At 42.0% G+C, this 13,120-nt stretch overlaps 1 protein-coding gene across 2 annotated transcripts in view; it reads right to left on the minus strand.

Moving 5' to 3' along the window:
- SLCO3A1 (solute carrier organic anion transporter family member 3A1) overlaps positions 1–13,120 on the minus strand; it is a 344,892-nt gene that overhangs the window by 9,528 nt on the left and 322,244 nt on the right. For both annotated transcript variants that reach the window (XM_038747216.1, XM_038747215.1), the window contains exons 8-9: positions 5,603–5,778; positions 1,666–1,730 (exon numbers count right to left, since the gene is read on the minus strand). In XM_038747216.1, the coding sequence (XP_038603144.1) occupies positions 1,666–1,730; positions 5,603–5,778 (241 nt within the window). The remainder of the gene's footprint in view (positions 1–1,665; positions 1,731–5,602; positions 5,779–13,120) is intronic.

Here is a 13,120-nt window from a genome sequence, read left to right on the forward strand (position 1 = left end):
TGATTTCCCTATGTGCCTCTTAAGGAGAGGGTGAGCTGGTAAATGACATAGGCTGGTAAATTCGGGGTCCTTACTCCCCTGCTAAAGAGTGAAAGTACACAAAATTGACCTCAAAACGGAGCCTAGCTCTTGCCTAGTACCAAGTCTTCTCTGGTTCACAGCCAGGTAGCCAAGCTTAGAGAGCTCAGGGAAAGGTTCAGTATCCAAGCCTGGGATTTTGAGAATAACAGTAACGATAATAATCACGGTGGTACTTGTTAAGCATTGACTAGGTGTCAAGCACTGTATTAAGCACTGGGTTAAATATAAGATAATCAGGTCGGACACAGTCTTCGACTCACGTGGGTCTCACAGTCCAAGGGGAAATGAAGAAGAATGCTAACGTTTCCATTGGTGAGACTGTGGGAGCTGGCCCCTCAGTCGTATTTATTGAGTGCTTACTGTGTGCACAGCATTGTATTAAGCGAGAAGCAGCATGGATTAGTGAAAAGAGCATGGGCTTGGGAGTTAGAGGGTGTGGGTTCTAATCCTGGCTCCGCCACTTGTCAGCTGTGTGAGTTTGGATAAGTCACTTAACTTCTCTGTGCCTCAGTTACCTCATCTGTAAAATGGGGATTAAGACTGAGCCCCATGTGGGACAACTTCATTACCTTGTATCTACCTCAGTGCTTAAAACAGTGCTTGGCACATAGTAAGCGCTTAACAAATACCATCATTATTATTATTGTTGTTACTGGGAGAGTATGTTATAACAATATAACAGGCACATTCCCTGCCCACAGCGAGCTTAGAAGGGAAGACAGACATTAACATAAATAAGTAAACTACAGATATGTACTTAAGTTCTGGGGGGCCAGGAGGGGGTATGAATAAAGGGAGCAAGTCCGGCTGACACAAAACAGAGTGAGAGAAGAGGAAAGGAGGGCTTAGTCAGGGAAGGCCTCTTGGAGGAGATGTGCTTTCAATAAGGCTTTAAAGTTGGGGGAGAGTGACTGTCTCCTTTTTGGCTGGCAGCTCACCTGTACAGCTCATCCATTCATAATGAACACCCAATGTAAATGGGTTTTTTTTCCTCATTGTTGATGTTCCTTCCTCTTGCATGGATGAGAGAGGTGGCTGGGACAACAGGAGAGAGAGGGACTACCGGGGTCCCTTCTTTCCACACTTTAGGGGGAAGTGGATAATAATAATAATAATAATAATAATAATAATAATAATAATAATAATAATAATAATAATAATATTTGTTAACTGCTTACTATGTGCAAAGCACTGTTTAAAGTGCTGGGGGGGATACAAGGTAATCAGGTTGTCCCACGTGGGGCTCACAATCTCAATCCCCACTTTACAGATGAGGTACCTGAGGCACAGAGAAGTTAAGTGACTTCTCCAAAGTCACACAGCTGATAAGTGGCAGAGCCAGGATTTGAACCCACAACCTCTGACTCCCAAGCCCGGGCTCTTTCCACTGAGCCACACTGCTTCTCTATAACCCACTAGAACCGATTCAGGAGCACATTTCCTGGGTGTCCTCAGAGTGGGTTAATGGCCAGTCAGAATTACTCTTCAAAGAGACAGCCCAATGAACAACAGATTTTACCTGAACTGGCTTGCTTACTACTAAACATTCAGCTAAAACTATATGAGCAATTTGATTATACCTACCCAACAAACGAAGAAGAAGGAATAAAACCCCCAGAGCATAAGACTTGAGTTCAGGGCTGACCGTCCTGTACAGAGGAAAGATAAACAAAAAGGGAAATTGATACTTCTCATAACACTTTATTTAACAGACCCCCTAGCCATACTTGGTTGTCAATTCAACTCTCCTGTCACTTTGTCATTTATTCAGAAAATCATTAAAAGCCTTTGTTGGTTGTTTTTGCTGCCTAGAGTCTGAAAAATAATTGCAACTGCTGATACATAAATGTAGGAATTTAACCTTGTCGTTAATAGTATGTAGTTAATCTTGTCACCGAAAGGAAAAACATGCAAATTCTGTCTTACTAAATCACCACTTCAAACCTCTGCATTTTGGAAGGCTGGGGTAATGGGCTTGAGTTTTCAGGACAGAGGGTGGTGAGGGGAAATTTTGTCCTTTAAGCTTCAGAGGAAATGTGAACGAAATGTAAGAGTGGGAAAGCTTACAGATAAATGACCAACTTGTCATTTTCAGGTTACATCACCTAAATCAGCCAAATCAGCATGGATTTGATGCCTTCACCTGCTGGTACCCTACATTGTTCATTCATTAAAATTCATTTTCTGAACTCACTTTAAATTGGAAAGATAGCTGAAAATCATCACCAATTTTAATTGGGAATGACACTGAGTCCATCAAACAGAAATTCATTTTACGATGGTTCTTCACAAGACAACTTCTCACTTATATAATCTATATCATTTCTGGCTGTGTATCATTCCCTGGGCTGATCTAGAAAAGTGAGCGCTTTGGGGATACTGACCCATGTAATTAAAAAAGGGTAGATACACAATCCACTAGATTGTAAGCTCACGTAATAATAATAATAATGATAATAATAATAACTTTAAAAATGTGGTATTTTTAAAGTGTTTAGTTGTGCAAAGCTCTGTACTTATCTACTTACCGTTTTACTGTATTGTACTCTCCCAGGCCCCTAGTACAATGTTTTGTACAGAGTAACTGTTCAAAAAATACCACTGATCTATGGACAACCAAAACTAAACACTAGAGAAATTGAACAGTTTCAGGAGCTTTATGGAGTACAGTCAAGTCAGGAGGAATTTTGTAAAGGAGTGGATTTCAATCTTTAATAGTAGTAATGGCATTGCTTGAGTACCCACTGGGTACAATGCAAAATTCTAAGGACTCTGGAAAGTACAAGAAAAACATGAGACAAAATCTATGCCTACAAGGAGCTTACACTGTAACAGCTGGGAAGGATAAAATCACGTGAAATGGGGAAGTTATAAGAAATTCCACCTATAAGTATCAAAATAATAGTAATGCTGCCGATAATAATAATGACAAGTCCTTCTTAGGATGTGAGCCCCCAAGGGACAAGGGACCATGTCTAATTTCCTCTTGTGTATTCTCTCCCAGCCCTTCATACAATGCTCTGCATTGCCGTAAGAGCTTAACAGATACCAATACTAGTACTACTACTACTACTTTTTGTTAAGTGCTTACTATGTGCATGCTTACTATGTGCAAAGCAATATAAGAAGCACTGGGGCAGATACAAAATAATCAGGTTGGACACAGTCCCTGTCTTACAATAGGTTCATAGTCTAAGTAGGAGATAGAACAGGTATTTGCTGTGGCCAGGGAATGTGTCTTCCAACTCTATTGTATTGTACTCTCCCAAGTGCTTAAAACAGTGTTCTCCACTTGGGAAGTGCTCAGTAAATATTATGTATTGATTGATTAAATCCCCATTTTACAGATGAAGAAACTGAGATACAAAGAAGTTAAATGACAGACCCAAGGTCCCCGAGCAGGAAAGTGACAGGGCTAAGATTAGAACCCAGATCCTCTGACTTGCAGTCCTCTGCTCTTTTTTATTATGTTGATGGTATTTATTAAGCACTTATTATGTGCCTGGAATGTATTTAGTGCTGGGGTGAATACAATCTAATCAGGTTGGACACAGTCCATGTCCCAGATGGGGCTCACATGCTTAATCACCATATTGCAGATGAGGTAACAGAGGCACAGAGAAGTTAAGTGACTTGGCCAAGGTAACTCCCAGGCTTGTGCTCTATCCACTAGGCCATGCTGCTTCCCCTCAATAACTGAGTAGTGATAGGAGCTGAGAGAGAGAAGGTCTGAAAGAAGGAAGAGGGCTTTTGAAATTGCTCATTTAGCTAGGGGCAGCACTCCACCTCTTAGGGCATCCTCACTGCTTATCTTGGGGCCAATTGTCAGAACAACAAAAACCCCTTTTTGCACAGCAAAGATACTTCCAAGGGGAAACTATAGTGATTAAAGACATTAGTACGTTCAGATTCTCCTAAAAACACAGGAAAATCTGTACTGGGCAATTCTGAACACTTCTCAGGAGCTATTAGAAAAAGAAAATGTCTTCAGCCATCAGGGTCCAACCTACAATCTCATCTGCCAGGCACACCTGACACATTTCTAATTGGTTGAGGAGAATAAATCTTTAATCTCACCCAAGGGGTGAGAGTCTGTGTATTCGTACTAACTGCTGCTTAATAAACACTGGTGGGTTCAGATAGGAAATCCCTTTTATGATGGTCCAAGCCGAGAAACATCCCAGCCGAGAAACACATATTGCACCTCAATGCCACTTACTTTAGGATGATTATTTTCCTCCTGATTCCCCTTCTGAACACTTTTAGCTCAAGGTTCATTCATTTGAAGATATTTGTGTAATAGACACTCAGGGCTAGGCAATTTCACCCTAACAAAAAGCTTATTTCTCCTTGTATATTTTCGCCATTTGAAATTTGATTTCCCTGTTTTAGCCTCTATGGATGCAGGGAGTAGAAATGAATAAGATGGTATGATCTCATTTCATACCCTGGAGGGAGGCTTTTGCCCTGTAGGATGCATCCATTGCACATCCAATCATGAGCAAATGCAGGACTTGTTGACATAACTTTATTGAAAGTAGTAGATTACCCTCCCTATAACTTCTAATTGCATTTGTGCTGTGGGTGGAATTCTGCCATTAAAGTACCTTGGATACCCCAAATCAAAGGAAGACATGGGGTCCACCCATGTTGCAGGACACAAAGTACACTGTGCATTTACCTGCAGGGCACATCTGTGTCTGGTGTTAGAGTACAATAGTTCGACTGAATAAAGATCTTTTGTCTCAATATGCACACTAGGAGAACACTTACCTTTTGCAAGCATGTGTGAAACATGGAGTTATTAGAGCTGGAAGAGAAACAGACTGACCACCTGTTGGTTTTTTATTGTTGGTTTGTACTGCTTTGTTTGTTTGTTTTTTTTGGTTTCTTTGTTTAATGAAATCTCATATCTCTGGCTCACCTCCAAATGATCTTTGGGAGCCTTAGTCATAAATCTTGTTTCTACATCCATCTTACTGGACCTAAGGATTTTTGTGGGTGACAAGGGGCAGTACATACAGTGACTTTTTTCCCCTTCCTTTTAGACCGGTCTGCTAGACTGCAAACTCCTTTGGAGCAGGAATTATGCCTACTTAACCACTGCACTCTTCCAAATGTTGAAAACAGGGATCTGCACAGAGACAGTGCTCAGTGAATACCAATGATTGATTGATGGCTGCCCTTCCCTTCCCTTCCGGTATCAGTTTTCAAAATAATAACTCTGATTAAGCACCTTCTGTGTGCAAAGCTCCATACTAAACACTTGGCAGAGTATAAAAGAATGAGTAGACATGATCCTTGCCCTCGAAGAATTCATAATCTTGTGGGGTTGAGGAAACTTACTCAACCATTGCAGATTAGACTGCATCCACCCCAGGGAGATTTTTGCTTTTCAGTCTGTCAGCTCAGTAGTTTTCTCAAGTGGTCTGGGGGAAACGTGCTCCTCTGTCACGGAAAAACAAAGGAGACAGGTTCTGGGCCACAGGTGTCCAGAGGGGTGTTCAGGCATTGCTCTAACCTGATGAGTATGATGACGGATGGGGTCTGAGCCATGGCGCCAATCATGCTGCAGGCACACATCACACACAGGAATGTGAGAAAGGCCTCTTGGCATCCCGGGCTGGGGCATTTTCCGGGAACGACCGTGGCATTCTCAGCTGGGACGGAAGTGAGGCATGTGCAGCCGGTGAGATTCTGAAAGGGAAGACAAGGTGCTCAAGCTGGGGTTTTCACACTTCACATCAGAAGAGCCCCATCAGGGAGAGCTGTCAAATGCCAATTATGCTTGTTGTCATGTTCCATTAATTAGCTCTTAATAAATGATTTTGTCAAAAGGCAGCCTGAAAAAGCCCACATACTCTCTCTCCCCGTCTTCCTCTCCTCCCTCTTTCTCTCCCCACCCAACCTCTTTCTTTGTACCCCTCTCTGTCTTCTCCATTCACTCCCCATCCTACCTCTTTCTCTCTTCCCCCTTTCTCTTCCTGTCCCCATATCCTACCACTTTCTCTCTCTCTCCCTCTCACCCATATACCCAAACACCCACTACTGTTTTGATGCAGAAATATTTATGATGAGAAAACCTTCTGTATTTTAGCTTTCTCCCTCTTCTCTGTAATGTTTTATTGTATTTGCTAAAGGCTTAGTATTTGTCAAGCACTGTTCTAAGAACTCAGGTAGGTACAAGTTAATTAGGTTGGAAATAGCTCCTCTCCCACACAGGCTTCACAGTCTAAGTAGGGGGGAGAACAGGTATTTAGTCCCTGTTTAACCATTGAGGAAACTGAGGCACAGATACGTTAAGCAACTTGCCCGAGTTCACACAGAAAGCAATTATTACCCAGGTCCTCTGACTCCCAGGCCCATGCTCTATCTGCCAGGCCACAGTATTTCTCTATTTCATTTGACATTAAAAAAAATCCCTCAATTAAATTTTGCTACAGACATACAAACCCACCTTCTAAGTTGTATTTCTACATTATGACAAAACATTGTCACATTAACATTACAATTACTTAGCAATTTGTCCTCTCTTCTATACGGTTTTGATTACTCTCGGGAGTCCTGAAAGAGGTAAATAAACTGCTCAATGTTGCTGGTCCGTTACCTAATTTGGAACCTTGAATGAAAGGGGCTGTAATTTCACTCATGGAGTTTATGCTGTTTGTGAGCCAAGAAGCAAAGGAACAAGTGTAGAAGAAAACTTCTGTATACTAGAGGAAAATAACCAGACTCCATCTAGATTGGAAGAGATGGTGAGAGCAGAGCCAGAGTCAAACAAGATAAACTTGATCAATACAAGATCAGAAGAAAGAAAAACAACACTATATAAAATTTGATCATTCTAGGAGAGTTTGCAGCAGATAGCTTTTGTTTTCTAGGCACAGAGTCCTGGACTGACTTACATGGAATTTCAAAGGGGCAGAGAGGAGAAAAGAAGTTTGTGGGGCAGAACTAGTGCTGTGATGTAGTGCAGGGATGTGTAATGAAAACAAAAAGGAAACAATCTTAAATGATGTAACCCTTATCTTCTCCCAGTTGCTTGGCTTTCAGGTCATGTGCTCAACCAGAAAAGTGTCATAAAGGGCTCTCATTTACTTTAACTTTCTCTTTCTGCCCTTCGCTTCTTGTCTTCTCTCTCTCTCTCAGCATCTGACATGCTCCAAGCAGCATGGCCTAGTGTAGGGACCACAGGCCTGGGAGTCAGAAAGACCTGGGTTCTAACCCAGGCTCCACCACTTGTTGGCTGTGTGATCTTGGGCAAGTCACTTGGCTTCTCTGTGCCTCAGTTACCTCATCTGTAAAATGGGGATTAAGACTGTGAGGCCCATGTAGGACATGGACTGTGTCCAACCTGATTATCTTATATGTACCGCAGCACTTAGTATGGTGTCTGGCACATAGCAGGTAAGCGCTTAACAAATGCCATTATCATTATTGTTATTGTAATTACGCTACAGAAAAGCTTCACAGAGATAGAGTGTCTTGAGGGTGGGGATCATGTCTTCTAACTCTATTGTACTTCCCCAAGGGCCTCGTACAGTGCTCTACACACAGAAAGCACTCAGTAATACAGTTGATTGACTTATTGATCTCCAATCACTTTTAGTCAGATACTTTTCTACAGGTGATCCCAAAACTGCTCATGCCAAAAAAAAAGAGTGCATGAGGGGCCCTTGAAAGACTCCAGATAGACTGATCTCCACTAAATTCTAGACCTTTCTGCTTACGAGGCAAAAATATCACACACTTAAGAATTGAGTATGGTTTTGAAGAAAAAAATTCATTCATTCATTCATTCATACAATCGTATTTATTGAGCGCTTACTGTGTGCAGAGCACTGTACTAAGCACTTGGGAAGTACAAGTGGGCAACATATAGAGACGGTCCCTACCCAACAATGGGTTCAGAGTCTAGAAGGGGGAGACAGACAACAAAACAAAACATATCAACAAAATAAAATAAATAGAATAGTAAATATGTACAAGTAAAATAGAGTAATAAATCTGTACAAACATATATACAGGTATTGTGGGGAGGGGAAGGAGGTAGGGCAGGGGGGATAATGTGGAAAAATGTGAACCCTCCTCTATTCAATTGAGATTTGCCTCCTCCCTCCTATCCCCCTCCCCTTCTTAATAGCAGTAGAAAAAGAAAAAGAAGCCACTATGGTTTAGAAGGTAGTTAGGTAGATATATATTTAGGCTGTTCTGGATGCCTTCATTATGAACACCAAAGAGACAAGCTGGAACTCCAAGCAGTACTGAGTCCTTGTCCTCTGAATCCAGAGTTGAGGTTTGGCAAGCCCTAATATCACTGAGATGCAGTGAAAGAGGAAACACATGTTTCTTAATCTCTTGATTGTGAGTTTCAAATAAAGTAGCAAAGAGAGTAATGAAAGAGGAATAAAATGGCACTTGGATCATTTTACTCCCATTGGTGTATTCAGATGTTAATTTAGATTGAGAAACGTTTCCATTCACAAACATGCAACCATGGAGATTTTTTAAAAAATACAAAGAATCCAGGACCTAGGATAAACGGAAGGTAAAAAACCCCCCACTTATTCCAGGAACTTTTGATTAATAATTTTCTTAGGATGAAGGACGTTCCACAGCAGTGTCTTTTCACTTCAAATAACAGGAGTGGAATTACAGAAGTGATTCAGTAGCACCACCAAATGCAAACGGCTTTGCTGTCTTACTTTCTGACTCAGTATTTCTCAACTTGTAAATTTCAAAGTTATTAAAAATCATTTTTTAAGGTGGCTGGGACTTGCTAAAGCTGCTAATGATACATGTCGACAGGCACCATTAAAAACTGGCTTTCTTTATGCATGATATTTTCCCCCATTCTCTGAATGCACAAACAACTTTGTTCAAGCAGGGGTTACTAGAAATATTGGGACAATCATTCTGTGGAAATCACTGTGGAAATAAGAAGAAATAGCTATTTCCACAACAATTCAAGATACAGTTGTGTAATTTAGAGGGGACATCTGCCAGAACAGTAATCTATCTGGTTTACTTTAAATTCTAACTCACGAGATCTTTGACCTTTTGCGGCTGTCATGATCATAGCTGGCACAGTGATAGACAGGGACCCTGCGAACAATGAATTCTGCCTTTGTACTTAGAATGGCAACATTTTGCTACGGGTGACAGGCATTTATAAGATTCTTTCAGAATTCACTGTAGTTCCACAGGAATTCCATTGTAATTTATCATTGTCTTTTTGTGGCTTAGAATCTCACCCCCTGATTGGCCCATACTGGGCTGGTATTACTCTACAAAGCCTTGAAATCACATCACTAAGAGCTGTGTTTGAAATCCATATGTCTCAAGCCAAAGGGGAAATTGAAAAACAGCAAAAAGAAATACTGTCTCTGTCCTCGCTTGCAGGGTCATTGACAGAAGAATAATGACTAAAAAAAAAATAAATAAAATCCTGAAATGAAAGTATCATCTTTCCCACCTTTAACTCTGATAATCCAAAAACTGTAGCTTTGCCTCTGCCTAACAACTGAATTGTCAGGAGGAGCAGGCGAATGAGAAATTATGGCTATTATCAAGGCAAACGAATAGTCTGCACTAGCCACTCCAGTTAAGAAGTGAGGGAGGAACAGAGAGAAAAGATCTGAGGGGTACAAACACAGCCAAGAAGGCAGTATTCAGGGACTCTAAATGCCCTGGTTGGCCATAGCTTTAGAAGATTTATGAGACCCTCTTGACAGTCCATTACCTGAATTCCAGGTTTCCAGCCTGATATGGCAATCTGGCTTCCCCTCAGGGCTATTTCAGATCAAACTGGCCCATCGTTTTTTAATTGTTCCCTTTCCAGGAGCTTCTCTGGCTTCATAAAATAAATATTCCAATTGGCATCATGAAACAAAAACTTTCAGATGAAAACTAAACCAGACCCAGCAACAGATGAGTAGATTCCAGAAATTCCACCCAGGTTTTCTCCCGAAAAACAGCCAGTTTTCCCAAGTGCAGTCAGTAAGTTAGTCATATTTATTGAGTGCTTACTGTGTGCAGAGCATCATACTAAGCTCCTGGGAGATTACAGGATAACAATATAACAAACACATTCCCTGCCCACAACAAGCTTACAATCAAGGTTGTAAATGCAGGCTTTTTAAAAGCTATCTTGGTCTGCATTGACATTTTTTAGCTACTTGATAGCATATGCCCCGATGGAATAATTCCTTTTGAAAATAAAGGGTAAGGGCATATAAAGTGAAAGTAAAGTGGAACTGAGTATATATGTATATTAGAGTAGTGTAGAAGTAACACAATTTTTCACCCACTTGGTGTGGTGCTACTGATCCAGGTATTTAGGAAGTACAGAATAGCAAAGTGAGCCAGGTCACTCAGCACAAGGATCCCACACTCTACTAGGGAGACAAGCATAAAATCCATTGGACTGTAATAATAATGATAATTATGGTTTTTGCTAAGCTCTTACTATGTGCCATTCATTCATTCATTCAATTCATTCAATCATATTTATTGAGTGCTTACTGTGTGCAGAGCACTGTACTAAGTGCTTGGGAAGTACAAGTCAGTAACAACTAGAGACCCAACCAACAATGGGCTCGCAGTCTAGAAGGGGGAGACAGACAACAAAACAAAAAATTATAGACAGGTGTCAAAATCGTTAGAATAAATAGAATTATAGCTACATGCACATCATTAACAAAATAAATAGAATAGTAAATATGTACAAGTAAAATAAATAGAGTAATAAATCTGTACAAATATATACAAGTGCTGTGGGGAGGGGAAGAAGGTAGGGCGGGGGGATGGAGAGGAGGAGAGGAAAAAGGAGGTTCAGTCTGGGAAGGCCTCCTGGAGGAGATGAGCTCTAAGTAGGGCTTTGAAGGGAGGAAGAGAGCTAGTTTTGCGGATGTGTGGAGGGAGGGCATTCCAGGGCAGGGGAAGGACGTGGACTGGGGGTTGATGGCAGAACAGGTGAGAACAAGGCACAGTGAGGAGGTTGGTGGCAGAGGAGTGAAGGGTGTGGGCTGGGCAGTAGAATGAGAGAAGAGAGGTGAGGTAGGAGGGGGCAAGGTGATGGTGAGCCTTGAAGCCGAGAACCAGGAGTTTCTGCTTGATTCATAGGTTGACAGGCAGCCACTGGAGATTTTCCAGGAGGGGAGTAACATGCCCAGAGCGTTTCTGCACAAAGATAATCCGGGCAGCAGAGTGAAGTATAGACTGAAGTGGGGAGAGACAGGAGGATGGGAGATCAGAGAGGAGGCTGATGTAGTAACCCAGTCGGGATGGGATGAGAGATTGAACCAGAATGGTAGCAGTTTGGGTGGAAAGGAAAGGGTGGATCTTGGCTTATGTTGTAGAGGTGAGACCCGTAGGTTTTGGTGACGGATTGGATGTGTGGGGTGAACGAGAGAGCGGAGTCGAGGATGACACCAAGGTTGCAGGCTTGTGAAACGGGAAGGATAGTAGATGCTGTCTACAGTGATGGGAAAGTCAGGGAGAGGACAGGGTTTGGGAGGGAAGATAAGGAGTTCAGTCTTGGACATATTGAGTTTTCGATGGCAGGCACTGTATTAAGCACTGGCACTGGGGTATACCCAAGACAATTGAGTTGGACACAGTCCCTGTCCCACACTGGGTTCACATTCTTAATCCCCATTTTACAGATGAGGTAACTGAGGCACAGAGAAGTAAAGTGTCTTGCCCAAGGTCACACAGCAGAGTCATGGTGGAGCCAGGATTAGAACCCAGGTCCTTGTGACTGCCAGGCCCATGCTATATACTGTAGGCCACACTGCTTCTCTAAACTCCTTGAGGGCGAGGGGTCATGTTTTCCTACCCTATTGAACTTTGCCAAGCACTCTGTAATGGGCCCTGTACAGAGAAAGTGCTCAATAAATACTAAGTGATTGGTTAATAAAAATATTTACAATTATATGGGTAAAAATACATTGATTGAGGATAACATATGTATAATAATAATAATAGTATATGTTAAGCTCTTACTATGTGCCAAGCACTGTTCTAAGCACTGGGGTAGATACAAGGTAATCAGGTTGTCCCACGTGGGGCTCACAGTCTTAATCACCATTTTACAGATGAAGTAACTGAGGCACAGAGCAGTTATGTGGCTTGTCCAAGGTAACACAGCAGACAAGCGGTGGAGCCGGGATTAGAACCCACGTCCTCTGACTCCCAAGCCCGTGTTCTTTCCAGTAAGCCACACTGCTTCTCCTATGAGTGCTAGGTGAGTACTAGACTTGGCTAAGGGTGTTGGGAAACCAGTTGGGGAATGCATGTTGGAGGTGGGATTTTAGGAGGGATCTGAATGTGGTGAGAGCTATTGTCTGTCTGTTGTGAGGAAGGAGGGAGTTCCAAACTGGAAGAACAGTATGAACAAAGGGGATGGGGGCAGGAGAGTTGAGAGTCAAGAAGCAGCAGCATGGCCTATTGAATAGAACATGGGCCTCGGAGTTCTAATCACAGTTCTACCACTTGTCTGCTGTTTGAGTTTGGATGCATTCTCCGACCTCCTCTGTGCCTTGGTTACCTCATCTGTAAAATAGGGATTAAGACTGTAAACTCCAAGTGGACCATGGATTGTGTCCAACGTGAATATCGTTATCTATCCAAGTGCCTGGTACATAGCAAACATTTAACAAATAACCATAAAAAATGGTTATGGATATAGAGTGGAAAGTTTCAGAAGTTTAGATGGCCCAATCCTGGGTGGATATTCAAAGTGACAATCATTATATGGTTCCTCTAAACACTCCATTGCTACTGTTGAAGACGAAACAATTGGCTAGATGTACTAATGACATTGTTCAGGGTTTATGTTCTTATGTCTGTCTGTGTCTGGGGTAGATACAAGTTAATCAGGTCAGAAGCAGTCCCTGTCCCACACGAGGCTCACAGTCTATGTAGGAGGGAGAATAGGTATTGAATCCCCATTTTACAGTTGAGGAAACTAAGGCACAGAGAAGTTAAGTGATTTGCCCAAGGTCACACAGCAGGTAAGTGCACACAGTAAGCGCTT

Source organism: Tachyglossus aculeatus, chromosome 5 (assembly GCF_015852505.1).
Source record: "Tachyglossus aculeatus isolate mTacAcu1 chromosome 5, mTacAcu1.pri, whole genome shotgun sequence".
Lineage (NCBI taxonomy): Eukaryota > Metazoa > Chordata > Mammalia > Monotremata > Tachyglossidae > Tachyglossus > Tachyglossus aculeatus.